Source organism: Grampus griseus (assembly GCF_964374135.1).
Source record: "Grampus griseus genome assembly, chromosome: 13".
Lineage (NCBI taxonomy): Eukaryota > Metazoa > Chordata > Mammalia > Artiodactyla > Delphinidae > Grampus > Grampus griseus.
In genome coordinates this window covers 28,988,454-29,014,104 of record NC_139007.1, presented here as the reverse complement: position 1 = coordinate 29,014,104, position 25,651 = coordinate 28,988,454, and the positions used below count along the sequence as shown (strand labels likewise).

Here is a 25,651-nt window from a genome sequence, read left to right as displayed (position 1 = left end):
TTTGTAATGAAGCAATAGTCATTTTAGCTGGAAGAGGAGGGTAGTCTGTTTCTGTATTTTGTTTGTTTTTGTGTGGTTGTATAGTGCCTTGTTTCTGTGTCAGACATGATTACAGAGAGGTTTTGTGTTTTTCTTGTTTCACCATAATCATGGAGTGATCTTGTATGATTATTTTTGATATTGTATGACAACTGTTTAATTTCAGTAGGAGTGTCATGGCCTAATTGTTAGTTATCAGCTGTCAGGGCTGTTTTATTTGTTTTGTTAGTTTGTCCTCAGTAAATGTTGGATATTACTGTTTCATTATCACCTGGGTCCCTGCTTCATGCCAGGTACTGTGCAAGGTGCTGATGAATCAAAGAGGAAAATTATGCTGCTGAAGAGTTTGCAGTTGAGTAAGACAGATAAACAAGCATAGTCAGCATGGTAGATGGAAGAGTGTAGTAACAGAGGCATGCAAAAGCTGCTACAGGAGCCAAGGGCTTTATCCGTTTATGTGCCCATCACTGAGTGATGGCAGATCTGGGTCTTCAAGGATGAGGAGGAATTAGCCAGGCAAAAGATTTTGGAGAAGTTTTGGGGATAGGATGAGTTCCAGGTACAAACAACTGTATAGACAAAGACATTGAGGTATATAAAAACATAAAAGTTCAGGGAGCAGGGAGTAAGTAATAATTACGTATGGTTGGACTCAAGTGTGTGTGAGTGGTTAATTTTTGGAAGGGATGCAATCATAGGTGTCTTCGTAAGCAATGCCAAAGACCCAGAATTTTATTTTGAAACTCCTGGAGAGTGTCTATAAGATTGTAGTGGAAACAGCAAAAATACCTTTACTATATAGAGTGACTTAATTAAATTGGGTTTGTGGAAGGCATTTATTGAGCAAGATTATTCTTTGAAAAGCACTTACTGACCTAAAATTACTACAATGGACTATTTTTTGAAATGGTTACTTGTTACACTGACATTTTGGCTGGTATTATTACTTAAAAAACTTACTGACAGATTTGTTGGGCAGGTTAGCAGTATTAAAGACTATCCCTACATAAGCTTACTCCTGCCATGCAGCTGTGTCAGGGCTTTGTTAATAAACTCATGTAAACCCTTGGCCCTCAACCCTCCCCAGAAATCCCTTATTTAGGGTCACTTACTGAAGTGCATATGGTTCTTATTCTGTTGATTTTACTCCCTGGATTGCTTTCCTGTTGAGGCAGAATAGCATACACAATATGTTATTTTTTACTGATACCTGTTATTAAATATAGCTTTTGATGTTACCCCTTTTTCAGATATTGTATTTTTTTTGTCCCTAGGCATTTCATTTGGATTTTTTTTTATGCCTTCCACTGTTTTTAGCTTCATTGACTGCAGATTCTTTCATCATTGCCATTTCTGGGTCTGTTTGTATTGGTTGATTTTTCTTCTAGTTTTATGATACATTTTTCTGCTCTTTTGAACATCTAGTAATTTTTTATTGTGTGATGGACATTATAGATTTTACGTTGCTGCTTTCTGAATTTTCTTGTATTCCTAAAACCAGTGTTGAATTTTGTTCTGGCTTACTGTTGAGTACTTGTAATTCATGGGATCTTTTTGAGGCTTGGTGTATATTTTGTTAGGACTTTTAAAAAGTAACCTTTAGTCTAATGTTAATTTAGCTCTAGTAAGGCTTCTGAGGATTCTTTGTGGTGTATTTTTTTTTTCATTCTTGCTGGTGGGAACTTGAATTGTTCCCTGGTTTGAGTAAGCTTTGTTGGGAATTGTTTTCTGATATTTTTCTCTGGCCTACAGATCAGTACTTAGTCAAAGACTCAAAGGGGACCCTCTGTACATTTCTAGGGCTCCTTTTTTTTTTTTTTTTGCGGTATGCGGGCCTCTCACTGTTGTGGCCTCTCCCGTTGCGGAGCACAGGCTCCAGACGCGCAGACTCAGCGGCCATGGCTCACGGGCCTAGCCGCTTCACGGCACGTGGGATCTTCCCAGACCGGGGCACGAACCCGTGTCCCCTGCATCGGCAGGCAGAGTCTCAACCACTGCGCCACCAGGGAAGCCCTAAGGCTCTTTTTTTTGTGTAGCTTTCTTTCTTCTTTGGTACTTTTACCCTGCAAATTTAGACTACTCTAAACTCAGATCTCATGTCTCTTTGACTCAGTGATTTGGACTCTGAATTCTCTCTCCCTGTGCTGCAGCCTATAAACTGTCTCTAGGTGGGAAGCTGGTGCAATCTTACGACTTCTCTCTGGGATAGCAGTCTTGTGTTGCCTTTGTCCAATGCCTGAAAATTATTGTTTTACTTTTTTTGGTTTTCTAGTTTAAGGTGGGAGCTGGGTAATTCTGATTCCTTTTACTCCATCGTGGCTGGATGCAGCAGTTCACGGCAGTTTTTTTTTTTTTTAATTAATTTATTTATTTTTGGCTGCATTGGGTCTTTGTGGCTGCACGTGGGCTTTCTTTAGTTGTGGTGAGGAGGGTCTACTCTTCATTGTGGTGCGTGGGCTTCTCATTGTGGTGGCTTCTCTTGTGGCAGAGCATGGGCTCTAGGTGCTCGGGCTTCAGTAGTTGTGGCCTGTGGGCGCAGGCTCAGTAGTTGTGGTGCATGGGCTTAGTTACTCCACGGCATGTGGGATCTTCCCAGACCAGGACTTGAATCCGTGTCCCCTGCATTGGCAGGCAGATTTTTAAGCACTGCGCCAAACCACTGCACCACCAGGGAATCCCACAGTGGTTGTTTTTACGAGAGTACTTCATTTACGGGCTGAGAATTGTGACACTGGGGGATCATATGACTTTTGTAAGCGAAGTATAATTAAGCTATAAAAGTGCACTGCACTGTTTGGTATGTAGATATATGGACATCATCTTTATGCTTATGCTCCTGTTTTGCCAAAATAGTATCCACATTTGCTCATTTGAATACAAATTTAAAAATAAATTTTGCCTTATGTTTAATATGGGTGATAATTTGTTGCCTGTAGTAAGGTTTTTCCCCCCTTCTCCTGCCTCTCCTTTACCAGCTCCTCCTCCCTCAGGTTTACTACAAATAATCAGTCTCCTCAGGTCTCAGTTTGAGTCTCCTCTCTGTACATCTTTTCCTACATGTACGATCTCATCAGTTCCTTTATTTCTAAATGATAACAACTCCAAAAGGTTTACCTACATTCCAGACCTCTCCTTTGCACTGCAGGCCTTGCATGTCAAACTGCCTGACATCTGTCCTTGGATTGCTTAGATAGTGCAAAGAGTACATCTGTGATGTCTTCCAAAACCAGTTGACACTGCCCATGTTTTCTCCACTCATTACATGGTGCTAACAGTTGCCTATATGTCATTCTTCATTCTTTAATTTCCTTTAAACTCATATCATCCATCGGATTCCCAGTAGGTTTATGACCAAAATATACCTTCAGCCTATCCATTTTCCTATGATCTCTTGAATTACTGCTATAGGGCTCTTAACACATCCTCCTTTGCCCCTCTATCATCTGTGTACAAAATCTGCTTTAAATGTATATCAGTTCCTGTTCCTCCTAGATCAAAACCCAATGAAAGGCCATCTACTGTATTTCAATGAAATCAAAACTCCTTATTATGACTTGTAAGGCCCCAAATGACTTATTCCTATGTCTCTCAACCCATGCCGTCTTTCCCTCACTTCAACATTTACATCAGCAAAAATTATCTGGGTGGTTGCTATGTGCAAAACACTCATAACCACTCTAGGGCAAATGAGTAAAACAGAAAACAAAAGCAGAGAAAACATGATGAGAATTATAGGTAAGTGAGAAAGAAAGAAGACTGGCAGCATGTGACATCAGTGAAGCCAGGTGTAGTGAATGCTCCTATAAGGGCAAGTTAATTGAGCACAAGTGGTGCCCGTTAGATTGGACAACATGATTTCACTGGTGACCTTACTAAGAGCAGTATGGGGGGTGGGGAATGGTAAGCACCATATAGGAGTCAGTTGAAAAAATGAAAAGCTAGAGAATTGCTACTTATATGGCTCACAATTTTTTTGTCGCTGCCCACTGTTTATTTAAACAATGATTAACATTGTCTATTTTGGTTTCAGGGAAGATATCAACCCTACATTGCAAAGCAGCCAATATTAGGCAGCAGTGCATAACATTTCTTCATTATGTTAAAGTCTTCATTTTCAGGTAGGCTGTCAGATGAGTAATATGAATAATGCATGAATTTCTGAGTGCAAATTTATCCAGACTCTAATTGCTTATTGTATCTCATCGTGTTTTAGGTCCCTGCAAGTACAAAATGCTGAAAGTCATGTTCCTGTCCATCCCTACCAGACTTTGGAGGCACAGCTTCCCTCAGTGTTGATTGATGAGCTTCATGGATTACTCTTGTATATAGGACACCTATCAGAACTTCCCATTATTAATACAGGAGCATTTGTAAATCAAAACCAGACTAAGGTTTGCTTTGTTTCATTTAATGTTTAAAGTATCAGGTATTTTTTCCTCCCCACATGGACTATTCATTCAAGAATGAGGGAAATTAGTCAAGAGTGTAGTTCTTAGACCACACTGCCTGAGTTGAAATACTGGCTTCTCCTTTTGTTAATTATGTGCCATCAGGCAAATAACACCTCTTGCTTCAGTCTTTCCATCTGTGTAATTGGTTTAGCTTCCTAGAGTTATTGGGAGAATTGAATAATTAAAATGCATAAAGTGCTTAGATGTAGTTTACTTTGAATCAGTGATAACTATTCTTCCAGTTGTAACAATGCAAATGTTTAAAAGTTTCAAAGTAAATCAAATAACCTTTGTTTTCTAAAGTTTGTATACTCTTTGCCACTGATAAAAGTTTGGGCAAACACTATTTTATATTATAGTAAGATTCAAGAAGATCATCTTTAAAAAGCTGTGCTTTCAGAACCACATCATTATGTCTGTTCTGGCTTTTGAGATATTTTCAGAATATGATTAAGATTGTTTTAACTGTGCCCCCCTTTTTTTTCCTACCTGTGATGATCAGTCTCTCTGGTTTGGTTTATAAAAATGTGTTAGCATGATCCAACCTGTGGATGTAATTAACAAATTCTTCATAGGAAAATGTGAGCTGCTGTGAGTGACAAATTATAATTTCCCGTGGCATTCCCTGAATTCTCAATCTCCTCTCTTTGACTTCACCAATTTTAATAACATTCAGTTTTTAGGAACGAGTCTTTGCCAAAATATAAGATACAATTAGATGTTTCTATTTCTGTGAAATTTAACAGTAATAAAAAATTGACTCTTCTTATCAGGGATCAATATATGTAATAATAAAAGTAAATAGAATTCCAACTGAATTCACAGGTGAATATATCTAATCCATAGAAACCAAATAGGTAATTGTTTTTAATCATGTCAGTTAATAAAGATTCGTGGGTGGATTGTGCTGGGAGGGATATTTTTCTTTCTTTTTAGTCTCTGTAAATTGGACTGATTTTTATTTTCTGAATATCCATCAAATGCTTAAGAAAATTAAAATTAATAATTTATCTAGCAGCAGAAATAAAAAAATGTGTGCAAGTGTCCTCAAACTAGGTTTTGCCTTTCATAGGCTTTTAATTAGACAGACTTGAAAGTATAGGTTATTTGAAGATCAGAAGACTGAATTTTTAAAGCAGGGGAATGGAGTCTTTAACACATAAACAAAAAAATCATATGCTGAAATACTGTTCTCTTCTGAAATATCAGCAAAACGAAAAAATCATAAAATAAAAAGCATCTTTCAAGACTCTATATATATTTCTTATATTTTACCATTCTCATATATGAAGGCTAATGCTTTAATTGGTATTTACAGTTGAGCATCTGTCTTTTATACTTTTTTAGGGACTTTTTAAAATTAGAGATACTATTTGTTGGTATGATGTATTACGAATATTTTCATTTATCTGTTTCTTCAGCAGTTAAGCTGACTTGCTAGGTAGATAGATGATTTAAGTTTTTTTATATAGTTACATTTATCAGTTTTTTTCTTTGGTATCATTCCTATGTTATTGTAAAAAACATACTTTTTTTTTTTACATTTATCTCTTTAATTTATCTCTTTTTAAAAAATGTACTGTGAGATAGGAAATCTAGTTTCTTACAGATGAATAAGTTAATAATCCTGTCTCTTATTGAATGACCTATGCTTTCCCCACTGATTTGACATATCATGTGTATCCATTTCTCTCTTCCCTATTTTTGCTATTTACTATCTATTCCTGAGCCAGCACTGTTTCATTAGTGTTGTGTTTTATTTTGTTTGCATGTTTGATAAGGCAAGACCCCTCTCCATCATTCATCATAGTTGTTTTAATAAAAAGTATGTATCATTGTATTATTTTAGTGATTCGAAATGTTGACTGGAGAAAGTTTATTGATAATCTGCTAGCACAGTAAAGAGCACTGGCTTTTGAATCAGGTAGAATTAGGTTTGAATCCTAAAGCATTAATTGAGGGGTAAATTTCTTCACCACTTTTAACTTTAGTTTCTTTATGGGCATGACAGTAGTGTCTAAATGATAATCCAGAAGTTCTTGTTAAAATATCTTATGGAAGTTCCTGGGTATTCATTACATTTAAAAACATATTTCCTAGCTAAAGTCTAAAACAAAATCATGAAAATAAGTGTTTAAAGAAATTCATTTACTGCCTTGCAGCTGTAGTAGAATCTCAGTTGGTTGGTAGGGGCCTTTACTATACAAGTCTGTTCAGCAGCCCCAAGGTGGGTCTGTCTTAAACAACATCAGTTAAGAGTATATCTTGCTTTTAAAGATCTCCAGTGAAAAAATCCTCTAATGAACAAGACAGAGGTTTCTCTTGAGCTTTTAAATAGTGTTAGGTTAACTTGTGCATTATGGAGGAGTGTTGTGACATGCTATAAAATACCTAATAAAGTGTTATGAATTTTCAGTCACAGTTTTTAATGTCATTCACAGCTTTTCCCACCATCATGGCATTTGTTACATCTCCACTTAGATATCCATTGGCTAGTGCTGGAAATTCTTCACATGCTTGGTGAAAAATTGAGTAAGTTTATGGATTTCTGATTTATGTCCTTTTTTAATGTAAATGTTTTTTAATCTAAATTGTTTTTTAAAATTATACAATAAGTGCTTTCTGATTATTATTATTTTTTTAATCAAACAGTAACCAAACTAAAAAGTGAAGGTCTTACTTCTTTTTTCTAGAGATAACTACTGGCAACGGCTTGGTCCATTTATCCATCCATCCATACTTACTATCTATTAGTATACATATATGGAAACTCATAGGTAGGGTTTTTGTTTTTCTTTCTAACCACAAATGGTATCATCATATTGTCCTATGTAGGGTTTCATTTAACAGTTTTTTAGAGATCTGTTCATGTTAGTTCATACAGTTTTATGGACCTATCATAATTTATTTAGCCAAGTCTATTTTTTGATATTTCAGTTAATTCTGTTTATTTTGGTATTACAAATAATATTTCATTGAACATCCTTATGTAGATATAAGATGTATATCTTTGAATACTTGTACAAGTTATTTAATAGATTAGGTTTTTGGAATTGATGTGTCACATTGCACTTTTAGTATTTTATATGCTTCTCTGGTGTTGTATATTAAGTTTCCACAATTTATGTACACTAACTGTGAACATGCCTTTGCCTCATACTCTTGCCAGTAGTGGATATTATTAATCGTATTTTTTGCCAACTAATGCGTGAAAAATGATACTGAGTCTCTGTTTTTGCAATTTCCCGATTACCAGTGAAGTGAAGCATCTTTAATTTTATTGTCTTTTTATATTTGCTTTATTAATTACCTGTTCATTATATTTTGCAAAGTACTTGTTTTATCTCTTGTTTCATTCTTTCCCGCCTTTCTTTAATTAATTAGTAGAGGTTTGTATATATTATGGATGGTAATCTTATTTCACATGTTGCCTATTTATTTCTTGCTCTTGCTCTTTGACACCTTTAGTTTCCGTTATCAAATTGGCAATTTTCTATAAATATTATATAGTTGTAAATTATTATTTTTTTAAGCACTTGAGCATTTTTAATGTTCAGAACAGTCTTTGTGATTAACACAATGATGTGTACATTATAACGTAACACTTACTGTCTTAAAGTGTCAGGACTAACTACAGAGAGGCTTACTACTTGACTTCGTTACAAATTAAAAGGATTTCTTTTTTTTTTTTTAACATGTTTATTGGAGTATAATTGCTTTACAGTGGTGTGTTAGTTTCTGCTTTATAACAAACTGAATCAGCTATACATATACATATATCCCCATATCTCCTCCCTCTTGGGTCTCCCTCCCATCCTCCCTATCCCACCCCTCTAGGTGGTCACAAAGCACAGAGCTGATCTCCCTGTGCTGTGCGGCTGCTTCCCACTAGCTATCTATTTTATATTTGGTAGTGTATATATGTCCATGCCACTCTCTCATTTCGTCCCAGCTTACCCTTCCCCCTCCCCACGTCCTGAAGTCTGTTCTCCACGTATGCGTCTTTATTCCTGTCCTGCCTCTAGGTTCTTCAGAACCTTTTTTTTTCTTTTTTAGATAACATATATGTGCTAACATACGGTATTTGTTTTTCTCTTTCTTACTTCACTCTGTATCTGTTCACCTTTCTACAAATAACTCAGTTTCCTTTCTTTTTATGGCTGAGTAATACTCCACTGTATATAAGTGCCACATCTTCTTTATCCTTTCATCTGTCGATGGACACTTAGGTGGCTTCCATGTCCTGGCTATTGTAAATAGTCCTGCAATGAACACTGTAGTACATGACTCATTTTGAATTATGGTTTTCTTAGGGTATATGCCCAGTAGTGGGATTGCTGGGTCGTACGGTAGTTCTATTTTTAGTTTTTTAAGGAACCTCCATACTGTTCTCCATAGTGGCTGTACCAATTTACATTCCCACCAACAGTGTAAGAGGGTTCCCTTTTCTCCACACCCTCTCCAGCATTTATTGTTTGTAGATTTTTTTAATGATGACCATTCTGACTGGTGTGAGGTGATACCTCATTGTAGTTTTGATTTGCATTTCTCTAATGATTAATGATGTTGAGCATTCTTTCATGTGTTTGTTGGCACTCTGTATATCTTCTTTGGAGAAATGTCTGTTTAGGTTTTCTGCCCATTTTTGGATTGGGTTGTTTGTTTTTTTGATATTGAGCTGCATGAGCTGCTTGTATATTTTGGAGATTAACCCTTCATCAGTTGCTTTGTTTGCAAATATTTTCTCCCATTCTGAGGGTTGTCTTTTTGTCTTGTTTATGGTTTCCTTTGCTGTGCAAAAGCTTTTAAGTTTCATTAGGTCCCATTTGTTTATATTCGTTTTATATCCATTTCTCTAGGAGGTGAGTAAAAAAGGATCTTGCTGTGATTTATGTCATAGAGTGTTCTGCCTATGTTTTCCTCGAAGAGTGTTATTATGGTGTCTGGCCTTACATTTAGGCCTTTAATCCATTTTGAGTTTATTTTTGTGTATGGTGTTAGAGAGTGTTCTACTTTCATTCTTTTACACGTAGCTGTCCAGTTTTCCCAGCACCAGTTATTGAAGAGGCTGTCTTTTCTCCATTGTATATTCTTGCCTCCTTTATCAAAAATAAGATGAACATATGTATGTGGGTTTATCTCTGGGCTTTGTATCCTGTTCCATTGATCTGTATTTCTGTTTTTGTGCCAGTACCTCACTGACTTGATTACTGTAGCTTTCTAGTATAGTCTAAAGTCTGGGAGCCTGATTCCTCCAGCTCCGTTTTTCTTTCTCAAGATTGTGTTGGCTATTTGGGGTCTTTTTTTGTGTTTCCATACAAATTGTGAAATTTTTGTTCTAGTTCTGTGAAAAATGCCATTGGTAGTTTGATAGGGATTGCATTGAATCTGTCAATTGCTTTGGGTAGTATAGTCATTTTCACCATGTTGATTCTTCCAATCCAAGAACATGGTATATCTCTCCATCTGTTTGCATCATCTTTAACTTCTCTCATCAGTGTTTTATAATTTTCTGCATACAGATCTTTTGTCTCCTTAGGTAGGTTTATTACTAGGTATTTTATTCTTTTTGTTGCAGTGTTAAATAGGAGTGTTTCCTTAATTTCTCTTTCAGATTTTTCATCATTAGTGTATAGGAATGCCAGAGATTTCTGTGCATTAATTTTGTATCCTGCTACTTTACCAAATTCATTGATTAGCTTCAGTAGTTTTCTGGTAGCATCTTTAGGTTTCTCTATGTATAGTATCATGTCATCTGCAAACCGTGACAGCTTTACTTCTTCTTTTCTGATTTGGATTCCTTTTATTTCTTTCTTTTTCTTCTCTGATTGCTGTGGCTAAAAGTTCCAAAACTATGTTGAATAATAGTGGTGAGAGTGGACAACCTTGTCTTGTTCCTGATCTTAGAGGAAATGGTTTCAGTTTTTCACGATTGAGAACAATGTTGGCTGTGGGTTTGTCATATAAGGCCTTTATTATGTTGAGGTAAGTTCCCTCTATGCCTCCTTTCTGGAGGGTTTTTATCATAAATTGATGTTGAATTTTGTTGAAAGCTTTTTCTGCATCTATTGAGGTGATCATATGGTTTTTCTCCTTCAATTTGTTAATATGGTGTATCACGTTGATTGATTTGCATATATTGAAGAATCCTTGCATTCCTGGAATAAACCCCACTCGATTATGGTGTATGATCCTTTTAATGTGCTGTTGGATTCTGTTTGCTAGTATTTTGTTGAGGATTTTTGCATCTATGTTCATCAGTGATACTGGCCTGTATTTTTCTTTTTTTGTGACATCTTTGTCTGGTTTTGGTATCAGGGTGATGGTGGCCTCATAGAATGAGTTTGGGAGTGTTCCTCTCTCTGCTATATTTTGGAAGAGTTCAAGAAGGATAGGTGTTAGCTCTTCTCTAAATGTTTGATAGAATTCGCCTGTGAAGTCATCTGGTTGTGGGCTTTTGTTTGTTGGAAGATTTTTAATCACAGTTTCAATTTCTATTCTTGTGATTGTGTTTCAATTTTTGTGCTTCTGATTGGTCTCTTTATATTTTCCATTTCTTCCTGGTTCAGTCTTGGGAGGTTGTGCTTTTCTAAAAATTTGTCCGTTTCTTCCAGGTTGTCCATTTTACTGGCATATAGTTGCTTGTAGTAATCTCTCGTGATCTTTTGTATTTCAGCAGTGTCAGTTGTTACTTCTTATTCATTTCTAATTCTGTTGACTTGAGTCTTCTCCCTTTTTTTCTTGATGAGTCTGCCTAATGGTTTATCAATGTTGTTTATCTTCTCAAAGTACCAGCTTTTAGTTTTATTGATCTTTGCTATTGTTTCCTTCATTTATTTTTCATTTATTTCTATTCTGATCTTTATGATTTCTTTCCTTTTGCTAACTTTGGGGTTTGTTTTGTTCTTCTCTTTCTAATTGCTGTAGGTGTACGGTTAGGTTGTTTACTTGAGATGTTTCTTGTTTCTTGAAGTAGGATTTTATTGCTATAAACTTCCCTCTTAGAACTGCTTTTGCTGTTTCCCATAGGTTTTGGGTCATCGTGGTTTCTTTGTCATTTGTTTCTAAGTATTTTTTGATTTCCTCTTTGGTTTCTTAGTGATCACTTGGTCATTTAGTAGTGTATTGTTTAGCCTCCATGTGTTTTTATTTTTTACAGCTTTTTTTCTGTAATTGATATCTAGTCTCATAGTGTTGTTGACAGAAAAGATACGTGGTACGATTTCAGTTTTCTTAAATTTACCAAGACTTGATTTGTGACCCAAGATATGATCTATCCTGGAGAATGTTCCTTGAGCACTTGACAAGAAAGTATATTCTGTTGTTTTTGGATGGAATGTCCTATAAATATCAGTTATGTCCATCTTGTTTATTGCATCATTTAAAGCTTGTGTTTCTTTATTTTCATTTTGAATGATCTGTCCATTGGTTAAAGTGGGGTGTTAAAGTCCCCCACTGTTATTGTGTTCCTGTCGATTTCCCTTTTTATGGCTGTTAGCATTTGCCTTATGTATTGAGGTGCTCCTATGTTGGGTGCATAAATATTTACAATTGTTATATCTTCTTCTTGGATTGATCCCTTCATCATTATATAGTGTCTTTCTTTGTCTCTTGTAATAGTCTTTTTTTTTAAGTCTATTTTGTCTGATATGAGAATTGCTACTCCAGTTCTCCATTTGCATGGAATGTCTTTTTCCATCCCCTCACTTTCAGTCTGTATGTGTCCCTAGGTCTGAAGTGGGTCTCTTGTAGACAGCATATATACAGGTCTTGTTTTTGTATCCATTCAGCCAGTCTATGTCTTTTGGTTGGAGCGTTCAATCCATTTACATCTAAGGTAGTTATCGATATGTATGTTCCTCTTACCATTTTCTTAATTGTTTTGGGTTTGTTGTAGGTCTTTTCCTTCTCTTGTGTTTCCTGCCTAGAGAAGTTCGTTTAGCATTTGTTGTAAAGCTGATTTGGTGGTGCTGAATTCTCTTAGCTTTTACCTGTCTGTAAAGGTTTTAATTTCTCTGTCGAATCTGAATGTGATCCTTGCTGGGTAGAGTAATCTTGGTTTTAGGTTTTTCCCTTTAATCACTTTAAATATGTCCTGCTACTCCCTTCTGGCTTGCAGAGTTTTCTGCTGAAAGATCAGCTGTTAGCCTTATGGGGTTCTCTTGTATGTTAATGGTTGCTTTTCCCTTGTATTTTTAATATTTTTTCTTTGTATTAGTTTGATTAATGTGTATCTTGGCATGTTTCTCCTTGGATTTATCCTGTGTGGGACTCTGTGCCTCCTGGACTTGCTTGACTATTTCTTTTCCCATATTAGGGAAGTTTTCAACTACAATCTCTTCAAATATTTTCTCAGTCCCTTTCTTTTTCTCTTTTTCTGGGACCCCTATAATTCAAATGTTGCTGCGTTTAATGTTATCCCAGAGGTCTCTGAGACTGTCCTCAATTCTTTTCATTCTTTTTTCTTTATTCTTCTCTACAGTAGTTATTTCCAGTATTTTATCTTCCAGGTCACTTATCTGTTCCTCTGCCTCAGTTATTCTGCTATTAATACCTTCTAGAGAATTTTTAATTTCATTTATTGTGTTGTTCATCATTGTTTGTTTGCTCTTTAGTTCTTCTAGGTCCTTCTTAAACGTTTCTTGTATTTTCTCCATTCTGTTTCCAAGATTTTGTATCATCTTGACTGTCATTACTCTGAATTCTTTTTCAGGTAGACTGCCTATTTCCTCTTCATCTGTTTGATATGGTGGGTTTTTACCTTGCTCCTTCACGTGCTGCATATTTCTCTGTCTTCTCATTTTGCTTAACTTACTGTGTTTGGGGTCTCCTTTTCGCAGTCTGCAGTTCATAGTTCCTGTTGTTTTTGGAGTCTGCCCCCACTGGCTAAGGTTGGTTCAGTGGATTGTGTAGGCTTCCTGTTGGAGGGGACTAGTGCCTGTGTTCTGGTGGATGAAGCTGGATCTTATCTTTGTGGTGGGCAGATCTGCATCCAGTGGTGTGTTTTGGGGTGTCTGTGACCTTATTATGATTTTAGGCAGCCTCTCTGCTAATGGGTGGGGTTGTGTTCCTGTCCTGCTAGTTGTTTGACATAAGATATCCAGCACTGTAGCTTGCTGGTCGTTGAGTGGAACTGGGTCTTAGCTTTGACATGGAGATCTGTGGGAGAGCTTTCGCTGTTTGACATTATGTGGAGCCGGGAGGTCTCTGGTGGACCAGTGTCCTGAACTCGGCTCTCCCACCTCAGAGGCACAGGCCTGACACCCGTCCGGCGCACAAAGACTCTGTCAGGCACACTGCTCAGAGGAAAAGGGAGAAAAATAGAAAGAAATAAAGAAAAGAAAAGAAAGTTCTTAAAATAAAGAATTAAAAAATGATTTAAAAAATTAGAAGTATTAAAACGAAGAAAGAAAGGAGGGAGCAACCAAACCAAAAAGCAAATCCACCAGTGATAATAAGAGCTACAAAGTATACCAAAAAAAAAAGAAAGAAAGAAAAAAACGGACAGACAGAACCCTAGGACAAATGGTGAAAGCAAAGCTGTACAGACAGAATCACACAAAGAAGCATGCACATACACGCTCTCAAAAAGAGAAGAAGGAAAGAAATATATGTATCTATATATTAAAAAAAGTAAAAAGGAAGAGAGCAATCAAATCAATAAACAAATCTACCAATGATAATAAACTCTAAAGATTAAACTAAGATAAACATAAAACCAGAAACAAATTAGACGAGAAAGCAAACTCTAGGTCTACAGTTGCTCCCAAAGTGCACCGCCTCAATTTTGGGATGATTTGTTGTCTATTCACTTATTCCACAGATGCAGGATACATCAAGTTGATTGTGGAGATTAATCTGCTGCCCTGAGGCTGCTGAGAGTAGTTTCCCTTTCTCATTTTTGTTCACACGGCTCCTGGGGTTCAGCTTTGGATTTGGACCCACCTCTGTGTGTAGGTCGCCTGAGGGCGTCTGTTCTTTGCTCAGACATTACGGGGTTAAAGGAGCAGCTGACTAGGGGGCTCTGGCTCACTCAGGCTGCGGGGAGGTTAAGGAATGCGGGGGAGCCTGTGGCAGCAGAGGCCAGCATGACATTGCACCAGCCTGAGGCATACCATGTGTTCTCCCGTGGGAGTTGTCCCTGGATCACGGAACCCTGGCAGTGGCAGGCTGCACAGGCTCCTGGGAGGGGAGGTGTGAATAGTGACCTGTGCTTGCACAGAAGTCTCTTGGTGGCTACAGCAGCGTCTTTAGCATTTCATGGCTGTCTCTGGTGTCTGCGCTGGTAGCCGTGGCACATGCCCGTCTCAGGAGCTCGTTTAGGCCGTGCTCTGAATCCCCTCTCCTCACACACCCTGAAACAATGGTCTCTTGCCTCTTAGGCAGGTCCAGAGTTTTTACTGAACTCCCTCCTGGCTAGCTGTGGCGCACTAGCCCCCTTCAGGCTTTGTTCATGCAGCCAATCCCAGTCCTCTCCCTGGGATCTGACCTCCGAAGCCTGAGCCTCAGCTCCCAGCCCTCACCCGTCCTGGCGGGTGACCATACAAGTCTCTCGGGCTGGTTAGTGCTGATTGGCACCGATCCTTTTTGCAGGAATCTCCCCACTTTGCCCTCCGCACCCCTGTTGCTGTGCTCTCCTCCGCGGCTCCGAAGCTTCCCCCTCCGCCACCCGCAGTCTCCGCCCGTGAAGGGGCTTCCTAGTATGTGGAAACCTTTCCTCCTTCACAGCTCCCTTCCACTGGTGTAGGTCCCATCCCTATTCTTTTGTCTCTGTTTATTCTTTTTTCTTTTGCCCTACCCAGGTACATGGGGAGTTTCTTGCCTTTTGGGAAGTCTGAGGTCTTCTGCCAGCGTTCAGTAGGTGTTCTGTGGGAGTCGTTCCACGTGTAGATGTATTTCTGATGTATTTGTGGGGAGGAAGGTGATCTCCATGTCCTACTCCTCCGCCATCTTAAGGTCTCCTGTAGTTGTAAATTATTAATTATTTAGGTAATAAACATATCCTTTACCTCAATACCTACTTTTCAATGCATTAATAATACGAAAATACATATATGTGTATGTGTATATGTGTAAGCACTTATATACATACATGTGAACATATAAAGGTGTACACAAACATATGATTTCCCCTCTCATGTGGACTGTATTTCAAATAATATATTCTTAGAGCAATACTCAGATGAAATTACTCTGACAGGTTCAAATTTTGGTATCCGTTACCTTGGTTTACTCTATTTCATGCCAAAAAACAATTGTACATGGTTATTTTTTCAGTATTTGTTAAAGGAATAATGTTTTAAAGGCTTTATTGGTTAGAAATATGGGTAAAGATTTTCTGGTGTTTCCTGTCTTGTATTTTTTTCTTTGAAGTGATGTTGCATTGTTGCTCTTCAGGTGGCCAAATTAAGAAAATCTATTAAATGGTACTCGGGAGGATTGAAACTTTTTTAAGCTAATGTCTATCACTGCTCGTATAAGAAAGGAATTGTTTTCAAAGTTTTATTTGCAAAACATTTGCTTTTAACTGTTATTTTGCAGTTTTGTTATGTTAATTTAAAGGTATACAGTCACTTTCCTCCTTCTGAATTACTAAAATCTACTGTAGTTTTAAACAGAATTTATCTTATTCCATTTTTAGAACAAGTTATATATAGTCATCAGTTTATGAATCTGGCAGGTGACAATTTAACCAATGTCAGCCTATTTGAAGAACATTGTGAAAATCTTCTTTGTGATTTAATAAGCCTGTCCCTCAACAGGTATGATAAGGTAATGTTTTAAGAGTTCATTTGCACTTTTGGTATTTAATGGCAATAGTCAGTACTTAATGCATGTGGTTTGACCCATAAGAATCTAAAATGGCTTACTTGTTAATTCTTCTAATTTTATATTTATTTTTATTTGGGAGGTGGTTGGGAAAAGAATTTGAGGTAAACATTTAAAACAGGCTGGAATTAGTGTTTTAGAGCTGTTTTAAAAAAAATAGCCTTTTCCATTTGTCAAAAATAAATAAAAACAGAATGTTCATGATAATGATTGGAAATTTAATTTCTGTTCAAATAGATACCAGCCCTTTAATAATCTATTGTTTTGTTGTTATATAATAAAATAAATGAGTACTTAGCTAAAGTTAGTTGACATATGTAAAGAGAGGTTTTGTTTGGTTGTCTTCATAAAAGGTCTAGAATCATGGGGGAAATTACATGTTTTTACTAAATTGCTTATCATAGTGTTTAATGCAGACAGTGATTTGAAAGTGCTATGGTATTCATTTATTTTCAAGCAATGGAAATTTGTTGACAATAATCACTTATTTCAGGTTACAAGCATAAATGTTACCTATGGGAAATTGGGATTTATAATTTTTTTAAATTTAGATTGTGTTTTATGTATTTATTTTTAATATTGTTTAAATCTAGTCTATGTATTTACAACTAATATAATTAGTAGATTGACCAGATATGATATAGTAATGTCTTTACTGTTGTTTTTTTTTTTACTTGTATTATGTTAGAAAAGTGTATGTAGTATGTGAAATAATGAACACATTATGAATTTCAGAAGTCTGGCTATACTTACAGTGCATATTCTCTGTATTATTTGGGGCCATTGAGGGTATATTTGTTACAAAAATGGTAAAGTTGCCTAACCTTTATAAATTCCTAATAATTGTACTTGTTCTTACAAAAAAATTTAGTCTGCATTACAGAGAATCAAAATTTATTTTCTAATCATTTTCTTAGAAGTCTTTTTATTTGGCTGATAGATTAGATCAAGATTTAGAAACCATGACCCTGCAGCCAAATCTAGCACACCACCTGTTTTTATACGTAAAATTTTTACTGGAACACAGTCCCATCCTTTTTATCCATTATCTGTGACTGATGTAGAACAATGGCAGAGTTGAATAGTTGTTACAAAGACTATTTCACTATTAAAGCCTCAAATATTTACTATCTAGCCCTTTACAGAACAACTTTGCTGACCATTGGGCTAGATGATTAAAGCAGAGGTTTTTTTTAAGTTGAAAATAAAGTTCATTGTGTACTTTTGTTTTTTAAATGGAAATTTATTTTAAAAGTTAATGAAATGGTATGTTTTTTTATAAACAATTTTATGTAATTGAGCATAAATTTTAAGTCATCTAAATCATTCTTTTAAAACATTTGGGGAGATATGTGGCATGTAAAGTTCTGCTGTCTTATAAGTTACTCTTTTTGGGTCTTTCCTGCAGGTTAGGCCTTCTGAAGCATTAATGAGTCACCATTGCCCCTGTGCATGCATTAAAGAATTATGGGTTCTACTCATTCATCTCCTCAACCACAGGAGTAAATGGTCTCTCTCAGAAGTAAGTTATAAAATTGATGTTAGTTATTGGTACTAGCTCTTACACTGAATTCATGCAGTGGTTTTGTCAAAGAAAAATCTTACGAAGTCTTTCTTTATAATAAGACAACCACCACCACCAAACAGAGCATTAACTGAATACTAAATACCTACTATTTTTTTAACCCTAAATTGGTAATATGAAACATCTAGGGGAAGTACAAGATTTGACTGTTTTATTTTCTCAAGTTCTTTTTTTTTTCTGTCAAGAATCTTTTAGACCATACTTAAAAACCCTCTAGTAATCAGGAAATATTTTAGTTAGGAAATGAGGTAGATTTAGATTTGTGGAGAAATAAAGCACAGGTTTTTATTAATCCATTTTACAGTATCTTATTTCAAGGAGAGAGAAAGATAAACACAAAGGGGAAGGTGGGAAATTTTACTTCACCTCATTTTGATCAAGTCTTCAGAATGGGGCTTTTATTTTATTTCAAGTGTTCTGGATTAGTAGAAAAAGAGAAATATTCATATGCAGAAGTAAATACAAATAATTCACTGTGAAATGATACTTAAAATGGTTTATATGTTCTTATCCAGTTAGGAGTTTAAAATAATTTCTTCCTATATACATTTTCAAGAATTTATCCATAAATTAAAAAAACTTCTCTGTAGCTCTTCAGGTCGAAAGCTCAATTCTAATATTTTAAAAATTTCTTTAAAGACACTACAAATTCAGGGAAATGTAAACGGATAGAACAATGAGTTACCACTCCTATTAGAATGACCAAAATTGGGAACACTGACAACTCTAAATGCTGATGAGAATGTGGAGCAACAGGAACTCTCATTCATTGCTGGTGGGAATGCAGAATGGTACAGCCACTTTGGAAGACATTTTGCTTGTTTCTTACAAAACTAAACATAGTTTTAGCATATGGATCCAGCAATTGTGCTGGTATTTACACAGTGAAAACTCATGTCAACACAAAAACCTGCACATGCATGTTTATAGCAGCTTTATTCATAATTGCCAAAACTTGGAAGCAACCAAGATATCCTTCAGTAGGTAAATGGATAAACTGTGGTATATCCAGACAATGAAATATTATTCATCACTAAAAAGAATGAGCTATCAAGCCATAAAAAGACATGGAGGAACCTTAAATGCATATAACCAAGTGAAAGAAACCAATCTAAAAGGCTACACACTGTATGATTCCAACTGTATGACATTCTGTGAAAGCTAAAACTATGAAAACAGTAAAAAGATTAGTGGTTTCTGAGGGTGGGCAGAACACAGGGCACTTTTAGGACAGTGAAAATTATCTGTATAATTTTAATAATAACTTTTTGGAGGTTTATAATACTATATTTATTTTGAGTTATTTTAGTAGTAAATTTACTAGGTATAAGTAAAATAAAGTAAATTTACTATGTATAAATTTAACGCATTTTTACTTATTGAGTAAGAAAGTTGTTTTTCCGTGACATTTTGGTTTGTCAGTAGCATTAAGCTTTCCACAGTGAGACTTAAATATTACACAGTCTCAGCAATATTTTCCTTTGATTATTTTCCAGGATGTTTTATTTCATTTATGTGGTAAACATAGATTTTTCCATTTTCTGCAGTTTATCTTTAAGAATTTTATATTTTTTAGAATTGTTCTTATTTTATAAATTTTAGACTTGAAAGTGTAAACTACATAGAATTAATTAAGGCATGTTCATACTTGTTGCCCTGAGTCTTTTTCTAGATTTTAAGCAGAAAAGTAGACATAATTTAAAATACTATATTATAGAAATTTGCATAGTAATATGTATTGTTTAACCTAAATGATTGTTATGCTTTTCATTTTATGTAGTAACCAGAGTTATTTGTCTTAAAATAATGGAAATCATAGGTCATTTCATTTTTTAAAACACAACTAAAATATATTATTCACAGATTTTGAAAGCTATTTTATTTTGAAAGTTAAATTAGAAGTTTCCATTCCTGACAGTAAGACAGTTTGACCTTTCTGCTAAAAAAATAATCATGCTGCATATCATATAATATCATATAATAAGCATTTTAGATGTGTCAGTGAACTTGTTGAAAGTAAGAAGTATTGAGGCCAAATACTAAATGTAGGTAGGAATTCAGGTCAGCTGAACCTTGAAGCTTAGAGGCAGTTGCTGAATTATATAAACTTGGAAAATTAGCTTTCATATATTATAAGGTCCAAGAATAGAAGACAAAGCTCAGAATCAACTCAAGTTGGTAACCTACTATACACCAACTACCCATAAATCTGGGCCCCCAAAAGAATGAACTAGAAACTCAACTAAATTTGTAAGGAAAATTGCCTGTCTTTAACTGTGTTTCTTTGCAGTTTAAAATAGCTTCAGTGTATTTATCATAAGCCAGCACTCATACAGTTTTATAGCCTGAGTTCATGTTGCTTAGGTTGTACTAAAAATTTCAAGCCAGTGACTTCTAAGTAGCCTTGGACAATGGGTGGACGCTTAAACCCACATCTTCTCGTGTAACCTTCCCCAAAATATAAAATAGCAAGAACAAATAAAACTGCACAGAAAACATGTTGATAGCATACCTGCAAGATAAGAATGTTCAAAGCTGTAAATTAAAAGTAAAAGCTACCAAAGCACTACCACACCTTTCTGTCAAGCAAGGGCAGGCAGTCTGAGAAAAACTGCTCTGAGGAGAGAGGAACAGAGAGTTAGCAGCAGCCATAAAATTGGTCTAAAACCATTTCAAGAATGTGAAAAATACTGGAAAGGTTTTTTGTAGATCAGAAGAATAGGAACATAAAAGTGTGTGCAAAGCATGAGGCAGTCTTTGAAGGTAGAGCTTCTGGAGAATAAAAAGGCAAAAAGGGAGTGGTTCCCCCTTGGTGATTAGGTGGTGAAGGGGATAGGAAGTAAAAGCATAGAACAATGTCTCTTGTAAAATAAATTAAAAACAACAAAAACAAAGGATTCATACCTACTTCACACCACCACCACCACCAAAAAAAAAGAAATCTAGTAAGGAAATGGGACTTTGGTACATTGACAAAAGAGGGCTTCACTGAACTAGGAATCTTTCAGAGTAGTCCAAACCTGCAAAATGAAAAGAAGGAAACTAAACAAGTCTTTATAAAGTTACTACAAGGAAACAGAATTGATTTGATATACTTTAGCTGAGGATACCCTCTTCCCCAGAAACAACTATAATGCAGAAGAAAATCCTAAGACAATACTCCAGACTGAATTAAGGAGATAAGCATTTGGGGCTATAAAAACAAAAACAAAAAAACAACTTGAATAAGATATTCAGATTTTAAAACAGAAAGACCAGAAGCTAGGAATTAATGAAAAGAATAAACTGAAGGCAGGAGAGAAATGGAAGAAAACATCATTATAAAATTGACTGAATTACAAAGTGCCCAAGGAGAATAGACTCAAGTGAAAATTTAATAAGGGGCATGGAAGAAAGGCAGGAAAATAACCAAGAGATTAAAAATGAGATAAAGAAAGGAATATAAATGGTTAGAGAGAAAATGGTTGAAATGGGAGATAAGCAAAGCAGAAATAACCATATGTATAAATGGAGTCCCCTAAAAAAAACCAAAACAATGGGATATAGCTAACACTCAAAATTATTATCCAAGAAAATATTCCAGAAGTAAAAGAAGACCCAAATCTACATATTGAAACGGCCTGCTTGATAAGTGGAAAGATTAATTCCAAATAATCCATCCTGAGACATATTGTAAAACTATTTGACTTCAGACATAGAGGAAATATCTTCCAGTCCTGAAGGAAATCTTCATATCCTCTAGGCAAAAAGGCTAAATTACTTAGAAAAGCTAAATAAGTTGACCTGCACTAGACTTCTTAAAAAAAACATAAAACAAGGCAACAGTAGAGCATTTAAAAAGACTCAAAAACCCTTCCTCCTTGTGAGGACACAGCAGACGTCTGTGACCTGGAAGAGGGCCATCATGTGACCATGCTGGCACCCTGATCTCGGACTTCCAGCCCAAGCATTGAATGAAATACCATTATGGCACAATAGAACAAGCCCTCAGTTTAAAGAAAAGCAATGTAGGGACTTCCCTGGTGGCGCAGTGGTTAAGAATCTGCCTGCCAATGCAGGGGACACGGATTCAAGCCCTGGTCCGGGAAGATCCCACATGCCGTGGAACAACCAAGTCCTTGTGCCGCAACTACTGAGCCTGTGCTATAGAGCCCGTGAGCCATAACTATTGGGCCCACGTGCCTAGAGCCCGTGCTCCACAACAAGAGAAGCCACCACAATGAGAAGCCTGCGCAACCGCAACGAAGAGTAGCCCCCACTCGCTGCAGCTAGAGAAAGCCCACGTGCACAGAAATGAAGACCCAACGCAGCCAAAAATAAATAAATAAATAAATTTATAAAAAGAAGAAAAGAAAAACGATTTAGTCCCATCTTTTGCTCTGTGGAGGTTATATGGGCTCTAACTATGACATCCCTTAATAGAATCTCAAGACCAAGAAAAATTAACCAAACAAAAAGGAATCAAAACAAAAAATTCCTTCTAAAACAACAAAGAAGCAAGTTAAAAATTACTCTTTGTACTATCAGACGGGCAATGGCTTTGGGGACCAAGATGGATGTGGATAAGCAGAGAAAGAAAAACTGAAAAAGCAATTGAAAGATTCAGGAGGAACAGGGAAGCTTTTCTCTTTCATTCACTCAGGAGTTAATGATATTGCAGGAGATGTGATCATTCCCCTGAATGCTGACAGCGGGCTAAGCTCTATATAGAACCTATTCTTAGGAGCTTTCCAGACTGCTGAAAGCAGAGATTTTTTTTTTTCTGTCTTGTACATGATTTTAAAAATTTATGATGTGTCAGTACTGATTTCTGTAATGCACTGTTTATTTTTTTAAAAGAACAAATTATGTGTGTGCATATATATATACGTGTGTGCACACAAGCTTACATTCTTCCAAAAAGAAGTATTTAATTCCTTCTCTCTACTGCCTACCCTCCGTCCTATTCTTTGGAATGAGGGAGGGGAAGACTGAATGGGATTTCGAGTCTTCCCAGTGAGAAAGGGACATTTTCTGGAACCAAGTCAGTGTTCAAAGGACTAATGCTGTAAGGAAATTGTCCAAAGGGGAGCAGCAGTTCAGGGTTATTAAGTTATTTTCAAATGTTGTCTGGACTGCTGCTGCTGACCTTTGTGGAGGCAACAAGGTGCTGCTTCCCAGGGGGACAGGATAGGAAGCAATTAGAGAAACCTAGGAGAGGATCAGGAATGTTTGGGAATTCACACGTAGCACAAATTATGTGGGAACTCCAAGAATGAAAATAAACTAATATGATTAAGGGCATATTTTTATCCCAGAAAATATTCTAAAATGTAACTAATACTGGCTATATCTGTATGAGTGCGTTCTTAAAAACTCAACACTCAGTACCTAGTAGATGTCATTTAGACTTAAATTTCAGGGAAGAAAAGGAAAACTAATGAGTATTTCTTGAGTGATATGTCTGAGTGGACATATATACATTTTCTACCTTATTTACTAGGTGGATATCTGAGTAGCAATGAGAAAATTTCAGCTATGTCTTGGTTTTGAAATGACCATTCTCCAGTGAAAAGAGAATGGTAAAATGACTGATTCTAGGTGGGAGCATGCAAAATAAAAAAAGAGTCTGGAACCTTTTGTACCAGAAACTAACGAGGTGCTGAAAAAATGATGAGGACTTGTCAAAAGGACACAAGGGCCAACATGAAGATCTCCCACACACCAAATCTGGGAATTTGAGCAAAAAAATAAATGATAGCAAAGGACTGTAATCTGTACAGTAAGGATTTGTGAGTCTTTAGTGATATAAATAAATGGAGAGAAGGGAAGCTCTTCCTAGTAAATGTAGAAGTAATATGGAATTTGAAAATACCACTTGACAACCCTCATAGTAATTGTTTCAGGCAAGAATCCTCAATGGCTGTCAAAAATATGATGAAAAGCACAATATTTACATAGCTTGATAAGTATCTCTGCACAGTATTTGTCTGTTACAAAGGGAGCAGTAACTTTGCAGTGCAGAACATCTAGCAGATACCACCTTAACCAAGATATCAAAGTTAACCAATAATAAAACAAGTTGATATTATGTACTCTCAATGTGATGCATTGAAAGAACAAGATTTTTTTTTGATATTCCTGCCAAAAATGCATCGTGTGAATCTAATCATGAAGAAATACTAGTCAAACCTAAATAGCTGGCCTACTCAAGAACATCAGGGTCAGTCATGGAAGATAATCTGAACAACTGTTACAGATCAAAGAAAACTGAAGAAACATGGTAGATAAATGCAGCATGTGAGACTAGAGAGAATATCTGATATACTTCTATGTATAGTTCCAAGGGAGAGGAAGTAGAAAGTGGAACAGAAAAAATATGTGAAGAGAAAATGACTTAAAATCTTCTAATGTTAATGAAAGCTATCATATTAAAAAGCCCAATGAATTCCATCTAGGGCAAATAAAAAGAAAAACACACCATGATACATCGTAGTGAAACTGCAGAACATTGGAGACAAAGAGAAGAGATTAAAAGCATTCACACAGAAAAATGCTATTTTCAAAAGAATGACAATTAGACTGTAAGCTGATTTCTCAACAGCAGTGGAGGCCAGTGGGAAATCTTCATTGTATTAAAACAAGGTAATTTTCAGTAAGAAATTCTTCATCCAGCAAAATCTTTCAAGACTGGGGTGAAACAATTTTCAATGAAGCAAAATTGAAGGGAATCCTGAAAGATAAGTTTTAGGCAGAAGAAGGAATAAAGTAAGTGGTAAATATTCTGTATAAATCAATAATATAATGGGATTAAAAATTACAATACATGGTAATACTGGCTTATAAATTGGGTAGGGCATAAATGAGTTAGAGTATTTTAAGGTCCTTGTTTTGTCTGAGAGAATTGCAAGATATATATTAACTTACCAAGATATTTGAATGTATGCTGTTGTTTCTAAGGTACCACTAAAAGAAGAGAGAGTAGGTTATTTAACTTACAAGCTAATAAAGGGGAAAATAGTGAAGTAGTCATCCCAAAAGAAGGCAAGAAGGAGGTATAGGTGGAAAAAATAGACGTATAAATAGAAGTACAGAATAAGATTGTCGGGCTTCCCTGGTGGCGCAGTGGTTGAGAGTCCGCCTGCCTATGCAGGGGACACGGGTTCATGCCCTGGTCCGGGAAGATCCCACATGCCGCAGAGCGGCTGGGCCCGTGAGCCATGGCCGCTGAGCCTGCGCATCCGGAGCCTGTGGTCTGCAACGGAAGAGGCCACAACAGTGAGAGGCCCGCGTACCGCAAAAAAAAATAATAATAATAATAAAAAAAAAGATGGTACGTTTAAAACTAAATATATGAGTTACATTACATTAACTGCAAATGTACTAATTGCTCATTTAAAACATATACTGTCAGACTGTAAGCTGTTTGTAAGAGAGAATCTAAAACAAAATTCAGAAGGATTTAGAATTGATAGAAAAAAGATATAAGAAAGGTAATGTATTAAACTAATATTGGAGAAAATTAGACTTAAAACCAACGAAAGCATTAAGTCATTTCATGCTGATTAAAGGTCCAATCACCAGGAAGATAAAATATATTTAAATTTTATGTGGCTAGTAATATGCTGTTAAATGTAGAAAATAAACACTGACAGAACTACAAAGAGAAGAAATACACATATGCTTAGAAATACTGAAATGCATTTCTAAATAACCCATAGGTGAAAGAAGTTATAATGGAAATTATAAAATATCTTGAAGTAAATGA

At 36.0% G+C, this 25,651-nt stretch overlaps 1 protein-coding gene across 1 annotated transcript in view; it reads left to right on the top strand.

Annotated features, from left to right (window-relative positions):
• Positions 1-25,651, top strand: part of MMS22L (MMS22 like, DNA repair protein) — a gene marked incomplete at both ends in the record, with an annotated part of 136,730 nt that overhangs the window by 5,978 nt on the left and 105,101 nt on the right. Inside the window, 6 exons of the mRNA XM_082669051.1 lie at positions 4,070-4,157; positions 4,253-4,430; positions 6,932-7,022; positions 7,184-7,267; positions 16,132-16,262; positions 17,728-17,841. Of these exons, the coding sequence (XP_082525177.1) occupies positions 4,070-4,157; positions 4,253-4,430; positions 6,932-7,022; positions 7,184-7,267; positions 16,132-16,262; positions 17,728-17,841 (686 nt within the window). The remainder of the gene's footprint in view (positions 1-4,069; positions 4,158-4,252; positions 4,431-6,931; positions 7,023-7,183; positions 7,268-16,131; positions 16,263-17,727; positions 17,842-25,651) is intronic.